We start from the raw sequence: 16,727 nt of genomic DNA on the forward strand, positions 1-16,727 counted from the left end.
TAATGAATGTTCATCCACTTTTTAATGTTTGATTTAAAAACATTTACATTAATGTCGTGTCCGAACAAATAGTTTGGCAAATTGTTCCATTTAACAAAGAAGGAATGCTTGAATGCGTTAATTCTAGCTGATTTCGTTTGGATCTTAAACGGATGGTTAGCTCTAGTGCTTTTACTTCTACAACACTCGAAATAATCGTTAAAGTCAAGACCATTTAATCCGAACACTGTTTTATAACATTCTACTAAGGACAGGTACTCTCGTCGATGCTGAAGTGAGTTCCAGTTTAGTAGTAATCTAGATTGACTCTTGGTATTCACTTTTTGATGTTTCCTTTGGACTGTTCTCGGGACCAGTCATTTTAGAAGTATATAATAAATAATTAATAATAATAAATCTCAGGAATTGCAATATACCATGACGTAAATTGCCGACTAAATTAAGATTGACGTGAAAGGTTACAGCACTTTTGGCGGGAGCGGAAGCTCTGTTTCGTCGGCTCAAAAGAAAGCAGCGGTGTTGTAAGTGCTTGGTTGCTAAGTTTTTCAAAATGGCAGAACTTTCTGCCTGTCCTTTCTGCCTCTTCTCTGGAGAAAAGTGTTGTCTCTAAACGTTAAATCGGAAGTGAATAGAAATGTGGTTTCAGACGTTAAAGACAAGGCACTCCGTGCGTTCTTTTTCTACGGAAAATAGCCAGGGGCTCGTGGTAGGCCTCGAATATACAGACAGAAAAAACGAAATTCATGCTCTGAAGGTAAGAAAACACAAAATACAGACGAAGCGATCAGCTCGTTAACAAACTGTTCTACTGAATTGGTACAGATTGTTCGTACATCCAAGCCAGCAAATAACATACGTACATTTTTCTTGAACTTAGAGAGAAACATCACCTTTATCACTGGAAGAAGGAGTGAACATTGCCTTTGTTATACATGAAAATGATGGCATGTCTTTGTTGGGGATATGCCAGTCTGGGAAAGGAAAGTGTTGTTTAGAAATCAGAGCTTGGGATGTGATGAGTTCACTTGGTTTTGCTGCAAAAGAGATAGCAGCACAAGATCTGCAAAAGAGTGCAGTAAATGATGGCAAGTTTAAGTAAGTTTGCTCATAATGTTCAGGGCTCATGGTAAAATTAATACAGTAAAATACTTTTTGTGTTGCAATATACAGTCATGAAGTAAGCTTAATTTTTGAAGCAATGCCCTAAAGCCATTTTTTTTTTCATGTGACTGTTATGTATCAGTCAAAACAAATGTTCAACATCCTTCCCCTCCCCGGGCAACCCCCTGGGCAATTCTTTGCATTCAAATTCCTGCCTCTCTGGGCCAAAAAACCGCTCAAATTCTCCACTTAAAGCCCATTTTCAGTGACCAAATGTCCCCAACCTGGGGTAAAAATAATAATTAGACAGATAACTGTTTTATCTGTGTAGCTTTTTATGCATGTAAATGTTGTCTGCATACTGGCCTTTAAAATATTCCACACAGTTTTTCCTCTAGACTATTCTTGGTTTTCATGTTACGTCATAAAATTCCGAAATCAAAATTCACTAGGCCTGCTAAATTTTCGTTGTCATTAGGCGAAAGATAAACTAAAAATATACATTTTTGCAAATTTCCAGATCGATAGTGTCATTCGTTTTTAAAACAGAGCATTTTGAATATTTGAGTTCTCCGTCGTACAGTATGTGACATCAAGCTGAGTGCCGTGACAAAGCTGTTTTGTTTGAAAAAAGGCCTTTCCTTTCCATTTTGTGCAGAATGAACATTTCAGATATAATAAGTGGTGTTTATGTGAAAGTGTACTAGCTCTTAAGCCAAGGATGGCCACTGTTGTAAACAGAATTGAGTTCCAGATGGTTTCTTTGACATCACAGCGGCCATTACTGTGTCCCTCGGCAGGGGTTTTACTAAAAGCAGGCCCGCGGCCCGGCGCCCGCGGCCCACGGTCCACTTCACGGCCCGCGGCCCACCTCTCGGCCCGCGGCCCACAGATTTTTGCTAATGCGCTATAAATAAAGAAAAACTATAATTTCAGTTGTCAGTGACGAGGCGCGTGTTTACAGGATCGAGTTCTCGCTGTTAGGACAGGGTTCAAAATAAAATTTAGTTTTTAGCCAGAATTTGTCGGCTTTTTTTGTCAAGGCTCATTTTTTCCCGGCTGTTAGAGAGCTATGCATTTTCAAGGGACACAATCCATCTGCATACATGACGTACCCAGATGCATTCTGGGGCGATTTCAAACACAGTCGGCCATTTGTAAGTTTTCCGAAGTGATACAATATTTTACGGCAAAGCAAAAGAATGGATTGGAGCAATGTGACTTCTTTTCTTATTTTGAATGTTTGAGAAGCAAATAAGATCTTCAATATAATTTTCTGGAGGAACACAATACCTGAGAAGGTGGGGCAGCCCGTTATTCATCTTAACACAGAAATGAAGTCGCCACATTGGCGACTAAACTGTAACTGAACCAGACGTTTTCGTCGACAAAGATGAAATTTTGGTCGCATTAGCAACTATTGAGTCGCTCTTTCTAGCCCTGTAGCTGCTTTATTTTCTGATATGGAATGTTTACTTCAACATTTATTTCAGTTGGCCGATCAAGGCATGATATTTTCTATTTCTTCGGTGAAAAGTAGCCGGCAAGTGTCGTCAGAATGCCGGCTACCGCCGACAGCCGGCTGCTATTTTGAACCCTGTAGGACTGTTAGTGTGACATTTACTTGAGCTTAGCAATAAAGCTATCCCCCACCAGGGGGCAAGGAACTAAGAAGAAGAAGAAGCAATAAAGCCTTTTGAACTACAATAATTTTAAATTTTGTTCCTTATATGGGTCTGTAAGTCAACTGGAGCTCTTGTCTTTCTTTCAAGAATTTAAGTTTTCATGCTATAAATGTCCACGTTCTGGCTTTCATAAACTTGTTAACATATCGATCGTAAGACGGATTAATTCAACTTCAACTTCAACTAGCTTGGAATTAGCCAAATAATACACAAATTGTGTATACACATGTTAGCCAGCAAAAGGAGTTCTCGGGTTCGCTAAAATAAACAGAAAAGTAAAATTTAACCCGCAGCCGGACCGATCGTCTTTACTTCGCATTTTTTGAGAATGTTGCAAAGCACGGGCGCGGGTAGCCTGGGTACCGTAAAAATGTTCCAGGCGTTGCATGCTCCGTCGACAATGTTTTTTCCGATCGTAAAGTTGTTGTTATCCATTTATCACGCTGTTTCTTCATAAATAAAAGGACCTATGAAGGTAAACTTGAAGCATATAAGGTAAGTACACCATAAACTGGAAGACTACAAGATTTTCCGATGCAAACTTCTTCTTTTTAAGTGGTAAAACATATCGATCGAGTTAAAGTTAAAAGTGACCCCCGAGGAATAATTTTTACGTTCAGATCCCCCCTCCCGCCGGAGAGGTGGGCCGCGGGCCGCGGGCCGCCAGGCCGCGGGCCGTGAAGTGGACCGCGGGCCGCCGGGACGCGGGCCTGCTTTTAGTAAAACCCCCTCGGCAGGACACAGTTATGGCGGCTCCATACTAAGCTTTATAAATTTGCGTGGAAAGGTTTGGAAAATAACTCGCGAACGGTACACCGCACAGACCCGAAACTTGGAGAAAGTGTTTATCTATTTATCATCTATAATATTTAAAATTCATAGCTTCTGTACCTGTAGTTGAATGGTTTCGAATTTATTTTTTGATTGCGTGACAGTGAAAACCAGCAATACATAGAAGCTAGATAACCAATACATAGAAAAAAATCAGTCTCCACCAGGATTATAAACCCACATGCATTTACTGTAACACATATCACCAGAAATCAGGTCTGCATTTAAATTACCCACCCCCTTTGTGGTCGGATCCCCATTCGCGGGAAGACTGATTATCAAATTCCCTTCCCCCCGGTAAGGCAAAGGCGTCAAATACCCAGGGTTTGCCCTGGGGGGATGTTAAACATTTGATTTGACTGATACATTAACTGCAGAGGGCTTGTCTATTAAAGTTAATCATGCTTAGTTTGTATGAACAGTAAGAGAAATATCACTTATTATCTTTCTTTAATCATTATCCCATTTAGAGCTATTGTAAACCTTCCAGAAGCTCTTGGAACACACTTCTCTTTAAAGATTGCTGTTCTGCAAGAATTTGTATCTGTGGCTGTGTCATCAGGATTGATTATTATATGGAAATGTAGAAAGGTACAAATGTTACTAAATGCTACCCTTTTTTATTAATAAGTAAAAATAGGTACATGTTGGGTGTTTACAATGCGGTCTTCAAATTTCACTTAGAACTTCACTACCTAGTTAGCTTTTGGAATGATGAGCTTTCTTCTCTAAGCTCCAACAATGCCCTTTAAAGAGTTTATTTTGAGGAGGGGGTTGGGATGGGCTTTTTACTTAATTTTGATGATTTTAAGAGGGCACTTATATAATTAATGTATGTATGAATACCACCTTGTTCAATTCATTATTCTCTTCCTATATCAAGTATTTTAAGTCATAGTACTGGTACATAACGTGATAACTAAATTAAAGTTATTGTTAAAGAAATAAGAAATAATAAAAATCAAATTAGATGACCCCTGCTGTAAGTTTTTCAGTTGCATTCATTATAACATCTTTCAAGTTGCAAAAAAGTTATAAAAATAGTGCTGACACTACCTGATCACCCACTGGTAACTACACAGGGGCGGATCCAGGACATGACAACTTCACAGCGCTTTAAATGTGTACCTCAAATTTTCAGGTTATTAAGCATTCATATATTCAAGCTATTGTTTAAACTCATTGCCTATTCATTCCGATGTATTTGCCGTCAAGCCGGTATGCTTCCGAAGATCGTGAAGAGCGCAACATCTTTGATGTAGGTGAGAAGTATTTCTTTTGTTAACAGACTGAAAAGTATCTCCTGGGAATCTGCTTGACTGATTTTATTTTCTATCACTTTCAATGCGTGGAAATGCAATCCATTAATTTTACTTAAAAACTGCAAAAGTTTTGGGAGTGCGTGGAGGCGCGCAAAGATAAAGCAAGCTTAGTATATACTAAAGTATATTTTCTTTTTACCGAATGAAAATATTTTCGATGCAAACAAAGCAAGGAATTGTGTAAAAAGGAATACCACATACAAATAAAACAGGACCCTTTAATCACTGTACACTTGCCTTTGTTGTCTGGGATATTTTATTCGATCAGTTGTGGTTTTTGCGTGACTATAGTGACATTTAGACGAGTGACATTATGTAAGCTTAAGGCAGCACGTTTATTTAAGCGACTCAGTTGAATCGAGACTGAACAAATGCGTTTCGTTTCAATTATTAAATAATTTTTAACGTAAATCAAAAGTTTGGAGTGACACAATAAGCGAAGATTATATTTAGTAAGCTTAACAATTGCCGGCGAAAAATATTAAAACTTGGCGCGCGTGTAGCACGGTTTCACATTACACATTCTCACCGAAGGCTAGGAAAATTATACATGTACGCTTAAAGAGTTTTCTGTGTTCACAAAACTATAAATCAATGTTTCACTTTGCGGGATACATACTTCATAGACGGCACGGGATAGACGAAAACGCTAAACTTTAAAAAACAAAGTGATCACTCAGATTAGATAGACTATAAAGAATTGTCCTCGATTAAAATCTCTTTTATTTGCACTAAAAACGCTTCGAACTAAATACCAGCAACAGAAGGAAGAGTTTAAATCTATAAAAAGCGATTTGGGAGCTATCAACATGTGTCAGAATTTGGATACGCATAATTAACTCTGTAAATCGAGCCTGCCGCTACACGCTTGGCGAAAACAAAACTAAAATTGCCTATAACAATCAAAATAGCTCGTTCAAGATCTCTTTTTAAAGCTCTCAACAAGCTCTTTATTTTTTAATAAATATAAAAGCGAAAAATACATCGCAAAAGACTTAAATCTGCAAAATGTCTGTAGTGGTTATCGGAAGTTCAATCACAACTCAACAACAAAAGGATATGTTAAACTTCACAACTCCATTCGCTTAAGGTAGGTTAATTGCGAGAGCTAATTATTCTTTCTTTATTTATTTTCTATTTCAAATAAAGTGATATTTCGAATTTTTTTACTGAAAAATGGGGGGGTGGATATCCACCCTATCCACCCCCCTGTATCCGCCCCTGCTACATTCACTACTAAAAAAGTGATATACATGAGTGCAAAGTGCAGTATCACTTTTCTTGTTAACCTGGCAAGTTACACTGAATTGTACAATTCTTTGTATTACAGGCGGAAAATCAAACAGTCATCCTTGAGTTAATTTCTGTGATGAAGTCATCTATGACTATTCAAGACATTGCATTTGTTCTGGATGAAAATAACTCAAAGAAAGGTATTTTTTAAATTTATATTGTAGTATTCAGTCATGTTACTACAATCTTGGACAAAACTACATGTAGTTGCAACAAAAGCATTTCACACATTTTTCCCAATGTCCTGACTCCCCCCTCTCCCCCCAACTCAATGTTGTTGTTTCTTGAGTTTGCTGCTCGACAGGCTTTGTTTTGAAAAACAACTACAGCATTAACAACATTGATTCAAATGGGGGGAGGGGGATTGTAAAACTGAACTCAGCTGTTAGCCAAATTAGTCCAAACCTGCTAAGTGTTTCAAAAGATTTGTCCAGTATTTTTTGTTGGAGTGAAGTGCTTTTTTGATTCAGTGCTTTAAAGAACAACGCATGAAACAAAATGATATGTTCCAATATTTGTTATTGTATAGGATGCACATCCTGGAGATTTTTTTGTATGTTATGCTCCATTTTTAAGAAAAAAATTCTTTATGCCTTAGAACTTGTCCCTAGCTCTCAGGTACATTGTGTACTGCTGTAGGTTAAGCCTACGTGCGGTCTGCTGTGTGCTTCATTTTGATTTCCTTTCTGTGTGATAACTTCAAAGGGAAAAATGAATCAGACAGCTGTTGTTTCATAAAACCATTTTACAATAAATTCTAAATATAAATTTATTGTTTAAACTTATACTGACTACACTGAACAGTTTTTTTTAACCCTAATTTAATTTATTCTATTTTGCACTTTTGAGTATACCTGGTAAATTAGTTTCTTTTTGTCACATTTTTCATCTTATTGCTGCCAAGACAATATCAAAAAATCGTCAAGTTTTTTCACTAACCTTTATAGTTAACAGTTCTGTTGTAATCTTTAATGTTACGTCAAATAAAAGGAAAACTTGAATGGCAGGGTTTGAATATTTTTCATGTATTATTGTCCCTGACATATACATACCCACCCTATGGAAGCACAGTGAAAATTTTGAGGGGGCGAAGGAATGTATAGGCGGGCTAAACTAGAATTTCCAAAGGGATAAGGGGATTGAAATTGAAAAACCTTCTGTGGGAGGGGTGTGGATATTATCTGGGACAACACAGTTTAAAACATTTTGCACCTGTCCAAATTGCACCACACTCAAATTAAACTGCAACAATACATGGCATAGATATTTTTTTGTTAGCATGCATTACACTGTACAAGCTGTGCTTATTGTGTGCTTTTTTTTAATTCAGGCCCTCCATCATTGGTGGTTGGTGAGTCAGGAGGAGTCAAACTTTATACAGCCGCACAAAACACTGGTAAGTGTTTACTTCTAGTACTTTATTACAGCTACAATGTACACTGTAAACAATGAGCATAGAACTATAAATGTGTGGTGTTACAAATATATGGCAACATGAATTGCAACTACAGTGAACCACAATGTATGTCAGTATTCTCAAGAAAAAATCTGCCAAATTCTACTCCTTCTTTGGTATAGTGAGTGCACATATAGGTTCACTCTTGAGCTAGTGGTATGAGCTGATTGGTCAGTTGCTATAGAGAGAATTTCATTTGAAGAAACAGCGTAAAACCAAAACCAAAGAAATCATTCTGACTGATCACAAAAGACATAGACAATCCATTCAACCAATTAAAACTTTTAGCAATTACAAGTAACCAGCGTGAAGCATGGGGAAACATGTTTAAGCAAGTCACAATTGGTTTTGGTTTTACTTGTAATTGGTTTAACTGACAGTACGTGTGATTACTTGTGATTGAAAGTGGGACAAGTTTTTTAAACTTATGGCTAAGCACAGCAGGGCAAAACCAAAGCAATCACAAATTACTTCTGACACTCAAGTGAAAATCGCTCTCAAAAAACTAATGTTAAGTCTGGTTGTATCCCACTGTCCTATCTGATTGGGGCCTATTGCCAGTTTAACAAGCAAAAAATTAAGAGGATGTGTTTCTTCTTAGGTGTAGAGTGTCTTACTCAGGAAGGCAACATATTTATCTTAGTGAGGGCACCTGGACTGGTTCATCTGAAGACCAGTGTGCTAAACACTAGCTAGTTTGCTTTGTTCCCTGTCACCCTCTGACTGGTACTTACACCACATCAGAAATTAATGTACATGACTTTGTACATGTACATTGTGCATACAAACCTCTTTGAGAAACAAACTAAGATACAATAATGGTCAGTAGAGATCCCCATGGTGTGTGCTTCCATCTACTTTTAAAGGAGAAGTTCACTCCAGAATGGCCATTTATTTTCTTTATGCCAATAAAAAGTTTATACAAAGATAAATTCGCCAAAATTTCATCCTCCAACGTGCGCTATAACCCTACGAAACCTTTCCCAAAATTTCGTAGGGTTATAGCACATGTTAGAGGCTGAAATTTTGGTAAATAACATACAGTCGAAGCTCTCTTAACGGACACTCTCGTAAGCGGACAGCTCTACTTACGGCCACCTTGTTTGAAACCCCGTTTTAACTCCCATACAAACTCTGTATTTTTACATTCTCGTAAGCGGACATTCCCATAACCGGCCGCGGACACTTTCAGAGATTACGACTTAGACTTTTTCTTTGTTTTTCAGCTCCCGTAAGTGGACACCCGAAAGAAAATCCTACTTACAACCTCTGTATCCTGTTATTTTCAATCAAATTCACGTCGCCGTTTGTGACAATGATTTTACAGTAATTACAGGACCACATTTGAGTCCTTGTTTTGTCGTTATCCACGTTCGTCCGGTTATTGTTAGCTGGGCAAGCTCCCGTAAGCGGCCATCTTTTCCCTACACCTCTAGTGGCCGCTTACGAGAACCATTCTCGTAAGCGGCCAGCTCCAGTTACGGACACTTTTTTCGCGTCCCGAGGGTGTCCGCTTACGAGAGCTTCGACTGTATTCTTGTATAAGCTTTTTATTGACGTAAAGAAAATAAATGCCCATTCTGGAGTGAACTTCCCCTTTAAGCATAGTCTACACAAGCAATCTTTTTGTGACAATTTTTTTGTCAAAACTTTTATTTGCTAGTGTACATGTAGATGAGGAGATTTGGCATGGCATGACAAAATTATTTGCTGAGAAGCTGACATGTTAGCTTTTATGTGACAAATTAAGAGGCTGTGTCTGTAATACTGGTCTGCCCGATCTGGCTTGTTAAATAGATTTCGCTCTTTTCTAGTGTGTTGCAAGACTTTCATGTACTTATACTAAAAACACAATTCACTTGACCGGATCATTAATTTTTTTCGAGTTTTTAAGGATTTTCGGTTCACCCGAACGAGCACTTGTAACGACCACTGTCAAGGCTTAAATTTACCACAACTTTGAAAATTAATTTAAAAAGAACTAACAACTTCTGTACCAAACAAACACCACAGCCTGTTAAATTATGTCTTTTTGATTTATCACACCAACTTTCACGAACATTGAGCTCGAATCAAGCTAGCAGCAAAACATTAACGACACCCCTATCACACACCTTGATGAAACACTTGAAAACGGCTTAGATTCAAACTTTATTTTTGAAAAAGTGAGGCGGTTTACTTCAATCAAACCAACGCAGCCGAAAAGTAGATGTAATAGAAAATGTTCCTATCGAAAAAAACCTTCTGGTATCGTCTTAATGAAATATTTACAGCTGTCCAACTTGTCATTACTGGCACACTAAAGCTTTGACAAAGCAGTTTGCAAATAATAATGTTGTGCCATCTACATGATTAAATACGCCGCTATATTTGTCACTTAAAAATGGCTCAACGTGTATACAATACTATAAACATTGGGAATTGGGTGCAGCACATAATATTATTCATGAATTACAAAAACAAGGGGCTGGATCTAGCAGAAGGCCTCTAGTAAGTACCTAGATTTTGTCCCATGATGCTTAGGTGGCCTTTCCTTTTTAAACCATCAAAGGTAAGTACATTGTATTTGGACAGTGGATTGTTATCTTTTGTTGTGGAGTACCGTATTTTCTCGATTAAACGCCGGGTCCCGAATAAACGCCGGGTCTCCAATCTGTATTTGAAATTAAAACCCTTAAACAATTATTAAAGGTTTAATATGCTTTAAAAATAATGTCTAATTATATAGCTGTCAAAAATAATGAATAAAAATCATTTCTTAGAAACACAGGGCTTGAAAAAACTCCTGAATTCAAATAAACGCCGGCCCTATCGGGCCAGGTTTAAAATAAACGCCGGGGGCGTTTAATCGAGAAAATACGGTATTACATATATGTTAAAAGGTTTACAGTTACAGTCTTTGCTTTTCAGATGTTAACTCTGATGATGGCGAAGTGAAGTTTATCCCCAGCCAAATTCCTTTTTCTTCATCAGACATTGGAAATGCTGTGCAAGGTTGGTAGCACTGCACAGAGTGAATAATGTACCCTCATGTGCTTTTTTGACCAATCCCAGGAAGTCTTTGTTATTGCACAATCCATATACACCTTTGTGATCACCATGACCACCATACTGCTACAAGGATGTGTGAAAGCTGTTTGTTTGAAAAGAAATAACAAGATGGAGGGCCCTTGCTGGCCAAGGAACCTTTGTTCTATATACAGATGTGTTGCTCTTTGTTGGTGTCTTGTTCAAAATTAAGATTCACTGTATACAAACTATGAATATCAATACATCCTCTCCACATGCAGATACATGTAACATGTGTATCAGGGTGTAAAATGTTAATTTTTCTTGACACCTTTCATTGTCCTTCCTTATTCTTTATTTGGAAGTGTGCTAAATTTAAAGGAAATCCAAAGGAAAATTTTATTGCTTCCTGTAGATATCCAACTTGCATCACCAAGCAGTTGTGTGGTGTCAGATAGCTCAGGTCAACTGTGGTACCTTAACCCCCCTCATCTGCAAGAGATCATGCTACCCAGTAGTCAAGGAGGTCATAGTGTTTTTGCTGTCCAGGCAAAGCATGGCCAGACAGAAGGTTGGTTTAGTTCTTTACCAGTTTTGTATAAGTTCTTGGAAGGCACATGTAGGATAGACATGTAGATTACTGGTATGTTGTTGTACATGATAAGATGTATTTATTGGTTTTGGTGAAAACATTTTCAAGCCAGGTATTTTGTTTTCCTCGGCTGACCCCTTAATTTTCAAATATTAAGGGGAATCTGCAACTATTCCAGGTGCACTCGTCCATAACAAACCTTTGTTTACAACTTGTTTGATTTTAAACTTTGGAAAACCTTTAACCTGTTATTCAGTAAAAATGTATTAATATTCGATGTGACTGAAGAAGAAAAGATGGTGAAGAAAAATAATCATTTTAAGTTTAAATGGACCCCATTTTTGAACAAAATCGCATCCAGTAAAATTTTTTGTTGATATAGTTTTTCCTTAAATCAGTTTACGTTGACTTGATTAATCTACCATAAAATGTGTTGAATTGTCTACACGTGACTTTCTTTAACGAAACAAGCTAAGTCATGAATCCGAATTTCTGTGAGTTACCTTCAAGTTAGTAGTAGATTTTTAGAGGAAATAGAAATGCAACTGGTTTAAAAAAATTCAAGGGCCCGCTATTTTCGCATTTTAAATGTGACACTATTACCCTATTTAGATTAGCTCCATATTTAGCCCTGCTGTACGGCTTGTTGTCCGTTGCATGTTAGTATGGTGTGCTTAGAAAGTCCAGCACGGAAGAGTTTGATTTGTTTCACAATGACATCATTCAGTCACAACGGAGACTTACATGTACATGTACGATTTTATATTATAAATGTCTTATGGCCAATATTCTTATTTCAAGCTTAACATTATTGCGCGAAAATCTCTACAGAAATAAACTTTTTGAAAAAAAAAAGAAGTCCAAGGAAAATTCTGTTGAAGCAGTCACCAAGTTTATTTTAGGAAGTTAATAACAGTTCTCATAGCATGTTTTACTCAGAATTAACGTATTGGTCTTGGCCTCTAGTATACAGAAATACCAAGACCAATTAGTGAATTCTTTGTGCAGCAATAAATCCAATAATAGAGTTCTGATTGTACTTCAGCAGCACAATCTACAATTTTGGTATATAGACTGTAGACTACAAAGCGTTTATTGAAACTACTGCAGTGACATTATTACACACGCAAAACCAACAGAAACTCTTACATGTTTATTTTTCTTTTAGGATGGCTCGCAACGGTCGATCAAAGCCAGACCATTAACCTTTATAAACTATGTGATGTGATTAAGAGTACAGAAGCAGGATTGATTGCACAGGCTTGGCATATGATTCTATCACAGCATCCCATCAGCACACTTTCGTTCATAGAGGACAATGTTCTTGCTGGTGGATCAAACTCTGTTAAATATATTTCACTGTGGGTGGGGATTGACAACATAGGCACAAGTAGATTGGAGACTGGCTGATTGATCTTCGTTCTATTTTATCTGGTGATCAACTAAACACTCCGCACGCTTATAAACAAAGTGAGCTGCGACTCGATTCATTAAGCAGTCCAGCCACATCCTTTTACGCGCGGGAACTACGGTTGTACGTGTAGCAGCAGGCAAAATACCTCTCCACTCAAAACACCCTACAAACATGGCTGCTCTCGTCCCGTGATCTTTCAAAACGTTAAGATACAGTAGAAGTAGCAGAAACACCCAATATGGGTTCGGGTGGTAGAAAATAGAATACTTTTTACCACTTTACCTCTTTTCATTTGTTTACTTTACACAATACTTACAGTGTACTACCCGGCTTTCTTAAAACGTTTAACAATCCCGAAAGTGCAAAAACTTTAAACTTTATCTTATTGTCTGTGTCACTCCCGATGCCAACGATAAATATTAAGGTAAAATCAATTGTTGTTGTTTTCTGTTCTGTAAGGAATAACGTGTACGAAATTATAGAAATAGAGCCAAAAAACTTGCAAATGGAATTCATTCCTGAACATGACTGAGACAGTTTTGTGGGGGAAGAGGGTACAATTCCGCAGTGACCCGACAAAGGCACGTCATCGTTTACGTTTATGGAAGTAGTAAAACACTGCGGTGCTTCCCAGCCAGCAGCTCCAATGCTGGATCCAGCTTGGAAGTCGTCAGGAGGAACCATGGCAGACAGTTTCGGCCCCTACTCCTCGACTGTCTTCTGCCATGGCGGGGCCCCTTCCTAAGGAGGCTTCACAAGAGCTGGTGCTGGCTGGGACATGAGTTAAAAAGAAAATAAAAAACTAGCCGAGCCACACTTTGTCATCACGCTTTAGCCAGATAAAGTACGAGGCTTTCTCTGCTGCCTGTTGCAGGGCGGCTACCAACGTTCTCTGTTCTCTTGTGGTGAATCCAAACCGACCACGCATCAAGTTTGCCAGTTCCCGACTAACATACCCACGGCAACCTACAGCAAGGTGGTAATATTCTGGATTCCAGCCAGCCTCTTTACAAGCGTCAATTAGTTCCTCGTACCGCCTGTATTTCCGGTCCTCTGCATCTCCAAAGTTCTCTTCCCATGGCACTGTTAATTCAAGCAAGATCACTTGTTTGGCATCGTCACTCCACACTACAACATCCGGGCGTTGGCTTGTTGTTACAATGGGGAAAACAAGGGCACTGTCCAAATCAGCCGCCACCTTCCATGTTCCCTGCCACCTCTCGTCCACCACTTGTTTCTTTGGGGATGGTTTTGTCGCTCCCTTCTTCCCTTCTTGGTGAAACACAACTTTGTTCTGACATTCCTTCACAGGCAACTTCCCTTGATTAATATCAGCTACCTTCGTTTCAATGGCTTCCACGATGACCCTCAGTACCTGGTTGTGTCGCCAGGTGTATCGATCTTTTAGACCCATGGGGCAGGCAGACAAGATGTGACGCAGTGTGCCATACTGTCCACATTGGCACTTACTCTCTTCAGACACTTTCCAACGTACAAGATTGGCTGGAGATGGTAGCGTGTCATACGTTGACTTAACTAAGAAGCTCAGTCGCGCCGGTTCCCATGCCCACAGCTCTTTCCAGGACAATTTCCTTCCAATCACGAGCTCTTCCCACCTCAAGCATTGTCCTTGCTGACTACACTGCACCAAGTGCACGTACCTTCTCTCGCGTTCAACCCGCTTCACCTCGTTCGCAACTGCATCTCTTCTCTCCTTCGCGCTACTTTTGCAAAAGGGCTTGAAGTTATACGTACCGAGTCCCCTCCTGTCACTTTGGACTGCACCGACAATGTCTCCATGCTTCAAACTGCTCATCGCTTTGTCTACTTCTTCCTCTGCATTCCACTTCTTGCCAGTACGTACCTCGGGGGGTTCCTCTCGAATGCCCTGGTCCTTTGAGTACCTCAACATCATTACCGTTCTCACCTTACCCGCCTTGTACTCCTCACAAATGGATGCAAGAGGTAGTTCTAGTTGGCCACCTTTCCCATACAGTGCTGTGTTATTAAGCTGTCTTGGGAGTCCGAGCCATTTCCGTATATAAACACTACATCTTTGCTCAATTCGCTCAACCCTTGATGTTGCAACCTCGTACATCATAAGAGGCCACATCAGTCTCGGGTACAGTCCAAACTGAAGACACCACACCTTAAACTTTCCAGGAAGTCGAGTCTTATCAATAGCCTTTAGGCCTTCCTCTGCCTGCTTCAGGGTCTCTACTCCTTGGTGACGGTCAGTCAGTGTGCCCTTATACCACCTGCCAAGACTCTTCACTGGTTGTTCTCTCACAGTGGGTATAGTGTCTCCAGCTACTGAGAAGCGAATCTCTTTCTGCTTTCCCTTCACAAATGAACAGCCCCTTGACTTCTTGGCCTTAAACTTAATCCTTGACCATGTAATCAGCTCATCTAGCCTTTCTGATTCGCTGCGTTCGTAGACTTTGCAAGCACAGTGATGTCATCCATGAATGCTCTCAATGGTGTTCTTAGCAGAGCAATGTCAGCCTTGGTTGATTTTAATATCATCTCCATGACCACAAATGTTATACTCCCTGTTTTGTTCTCGAAACTGTGAACCCGGGGGTAGGTTAGCAACTTCCCTTCGCAGTGAAAAGGAAGTACAGTTTTGTCCCTGAATCAGCAAACAAATCCAACGGAAAAATATCAACTCGGCGGGAAAAGTTTTTATTTAACAATGCACTGTGTATAACTTCACAGCTCTATAAGACTTGTATTGTGAGGTGCAAGCAAACCTGGAACATTTAATTTCAATAAAGTTATTACTGATGAAGGGGAATTTAATTGTTTCTTCACTTGCTCACCAGTTGCGACAGTTATAGCCGATGCCCAATTTTTCCTCGTGGAATGTGTAATATGACCGCTTATTTCTCCGCATCAAAGTCAGTACAGGTGGTTGCGTGCCGACTGCAAAGCCAAGTCAATTGTACAAATAAAAGGGTTAAAAAGTTACTTTCCGGTAATCCCACTTTCAAGCACTAAACGTGATGAAAGGATAATGGTCCATTTGTTAATTTTATGAGAGTTCAATTGAAGACGTGATAAAAATTATTTTTTATAAAGCCGCATAGCTTGCGCAATTTTGGCGTGCGCAAACTTTAATCAAATCGTGACGTCACTAATGTCAGTAAAGCGGTCTTCAGATGTATTACAAGTTCCTTTGTTTTCAACTGTAAACACGTTATGTCAACAATAATCTTAAGCAATTAAAGGTGTCCTTCAAAAACTTTGCTTATCTAATTTCGTGGACAAGTGAGGTTTGCACAGTTTTTCACTCAAGCATGTTATTAACCGTGCGTGCGCCACTGCATACTTTAAACCCAGTTGTAAATTTCAGGGGTCAAAAGCTACCCCATATCTGTTATTTTCTTAAGCTAATGGGCTACTCGGGGCTACTCAACGCCTAAAGAATATTAATGAGTTTGACATAATCACGGAGAAGTGATCTGTATCCTGATCAACTCGATTGTTTTGCATAACTCCAATAAAAATACGAACTCGTATTTCTTGACCGTGTCTAATCTCTGTGGCATAGTATAAAACATGGACTGGACTCTGGACTGGACTCTGGACTCTGGACTCAAAAAAACCTGGACTCAAAAAATCTGGACTCAAAAAAAAAAACTATTGACTCCACTCGGCAAAACAATTAAAAACAACGAAAAAAAAAAAATAAGAATAAAGATAAAAATTAGCCACAGAGCCACGGATTAAGTTAAATACAGACCAGTTTTAAAAGACAGTAATGCCTGTTGCCTTGCTTGAGGTGTTTGGCATGGCGTTTAGCCAAAGAGAGTCCTCTGTTTAGAAAAGAGTTAATTTTTTTTAGGGGTGTGGTGTAATCAGGGCGTTCTGATACAGAGCGTATTTTTATTCTGTCAAAAAAATATACCTCGGCCTAATTGTATTTTTCGACAAAGGCTTATTTCTTTCTATCAAGGCTCCATTTTCTGCAAGTCTCTATTTCTGCAGCCGTTTTTAGGGATGTCACGCAACGCCACGCCCC

At 39.0% G+C, this 16,727-nt stretch overlaps 2 protein-coding genes across 2 annotated transcripts; one reads left to right on the top strand and one right to left on the bottom strand.

The window, feature by feature from the left end:
• The first annotated feature begins 546 nt into the window (after positions 1-546).
• On the top strand, positions 547-13,300 carry LOC144643055 (uncharacterized). Its single transcript, XM_078502187.1, has 8 exons — positions 547-754; positions 878-1,095; positions 4,088-4,208; positions 6,270-6,372; positions 7,563-7,628; positions 10,599-10,682; positions 11,113-11,268; positions 12,458-13,300. Exons 1-8 carry the CDS (start codon positions 635-637, stop codon positions 12,697-12,699), a joined length of 1,110 nt encoding a protein of 369 aa, XP_078358313.1. The 5' UTR covers positions 547-634; the 3' UTR covers positions 12,700-13,300.
• A 205-nt stretch (positions 13,301-13,505) lies between these two features.
• LOC144642159 (uncharacterized) lies at positions 13,506-15,235 on the bottom strand. Its single transcript, XM_078501149.1, has 2 exons — positions 15,155-15,235; positions 13,506-15,044 (listed from the first exon to the last, which is right to left on the bottom strand). Exons 1-2 carry the CDS (start codon positions 15,233-15,235, stop codon positions 13,506-13,508), a joined length of 1,620 nt encoding a protein of 539 aa, XP_078357275.1.
• Between the last annotated feature and the right edge of the window lie 1,492 nt (positions 15,236-16,727).

This window comes from Oculina patagonica, chromosome 2 (assembly GCF_052425735.1).
Source record: "Oculina patagonica isolate OP01 chromosome 2, crgOcupat, whole genome shotgun sequence".
In the NCBI taxonomy this organism is placed as follows: domain Eukaryota; kingdom Metazoa; phylum Cnidaria; class Anthozoa; order Scleractinia; family Oculinidae; genus Oculina; species Oculina patagonica.

Bases quoted from the DNA above. Each gene is read 5' to 3' on its own strand.
- LOC144643055 (XM_078502187.1), top strand. From the start codon at position 635: ATGTGGTTTCAGACGTTAAAGACAAGGCACTCCGTGCGTTCTTTTTCT. The intron at 7,629-10,598 runs GTAAGTGTTTAC...TTTGCTTTTCAG, and splicing joins TACAGCCGCACAAAACACTG to ATGTTAACTCTGATGATGGC. The intron at 11,269-12,457 runs GTTGGTTTAGTT...TTTTTCTTTTAG, and splicing joins AAAGCATGGCCAGACAGAAG to GATGGCTCGCAACGGTCGAT.
- LOC144642159 (XM_078501149.1), bottom strand. From the start codon at position 15,235: ATGGAGATGATATTAAAATCAACCAAGGCTGACATTGCTCTGCTAAGA. The intron at 15,045-15,154 runs GTGCTTGCAAAG...TCATTTGTGAAG, and splicing joins CATTCATGGATGACATCACT to GGAAAGCAGAAAGAGATTCG.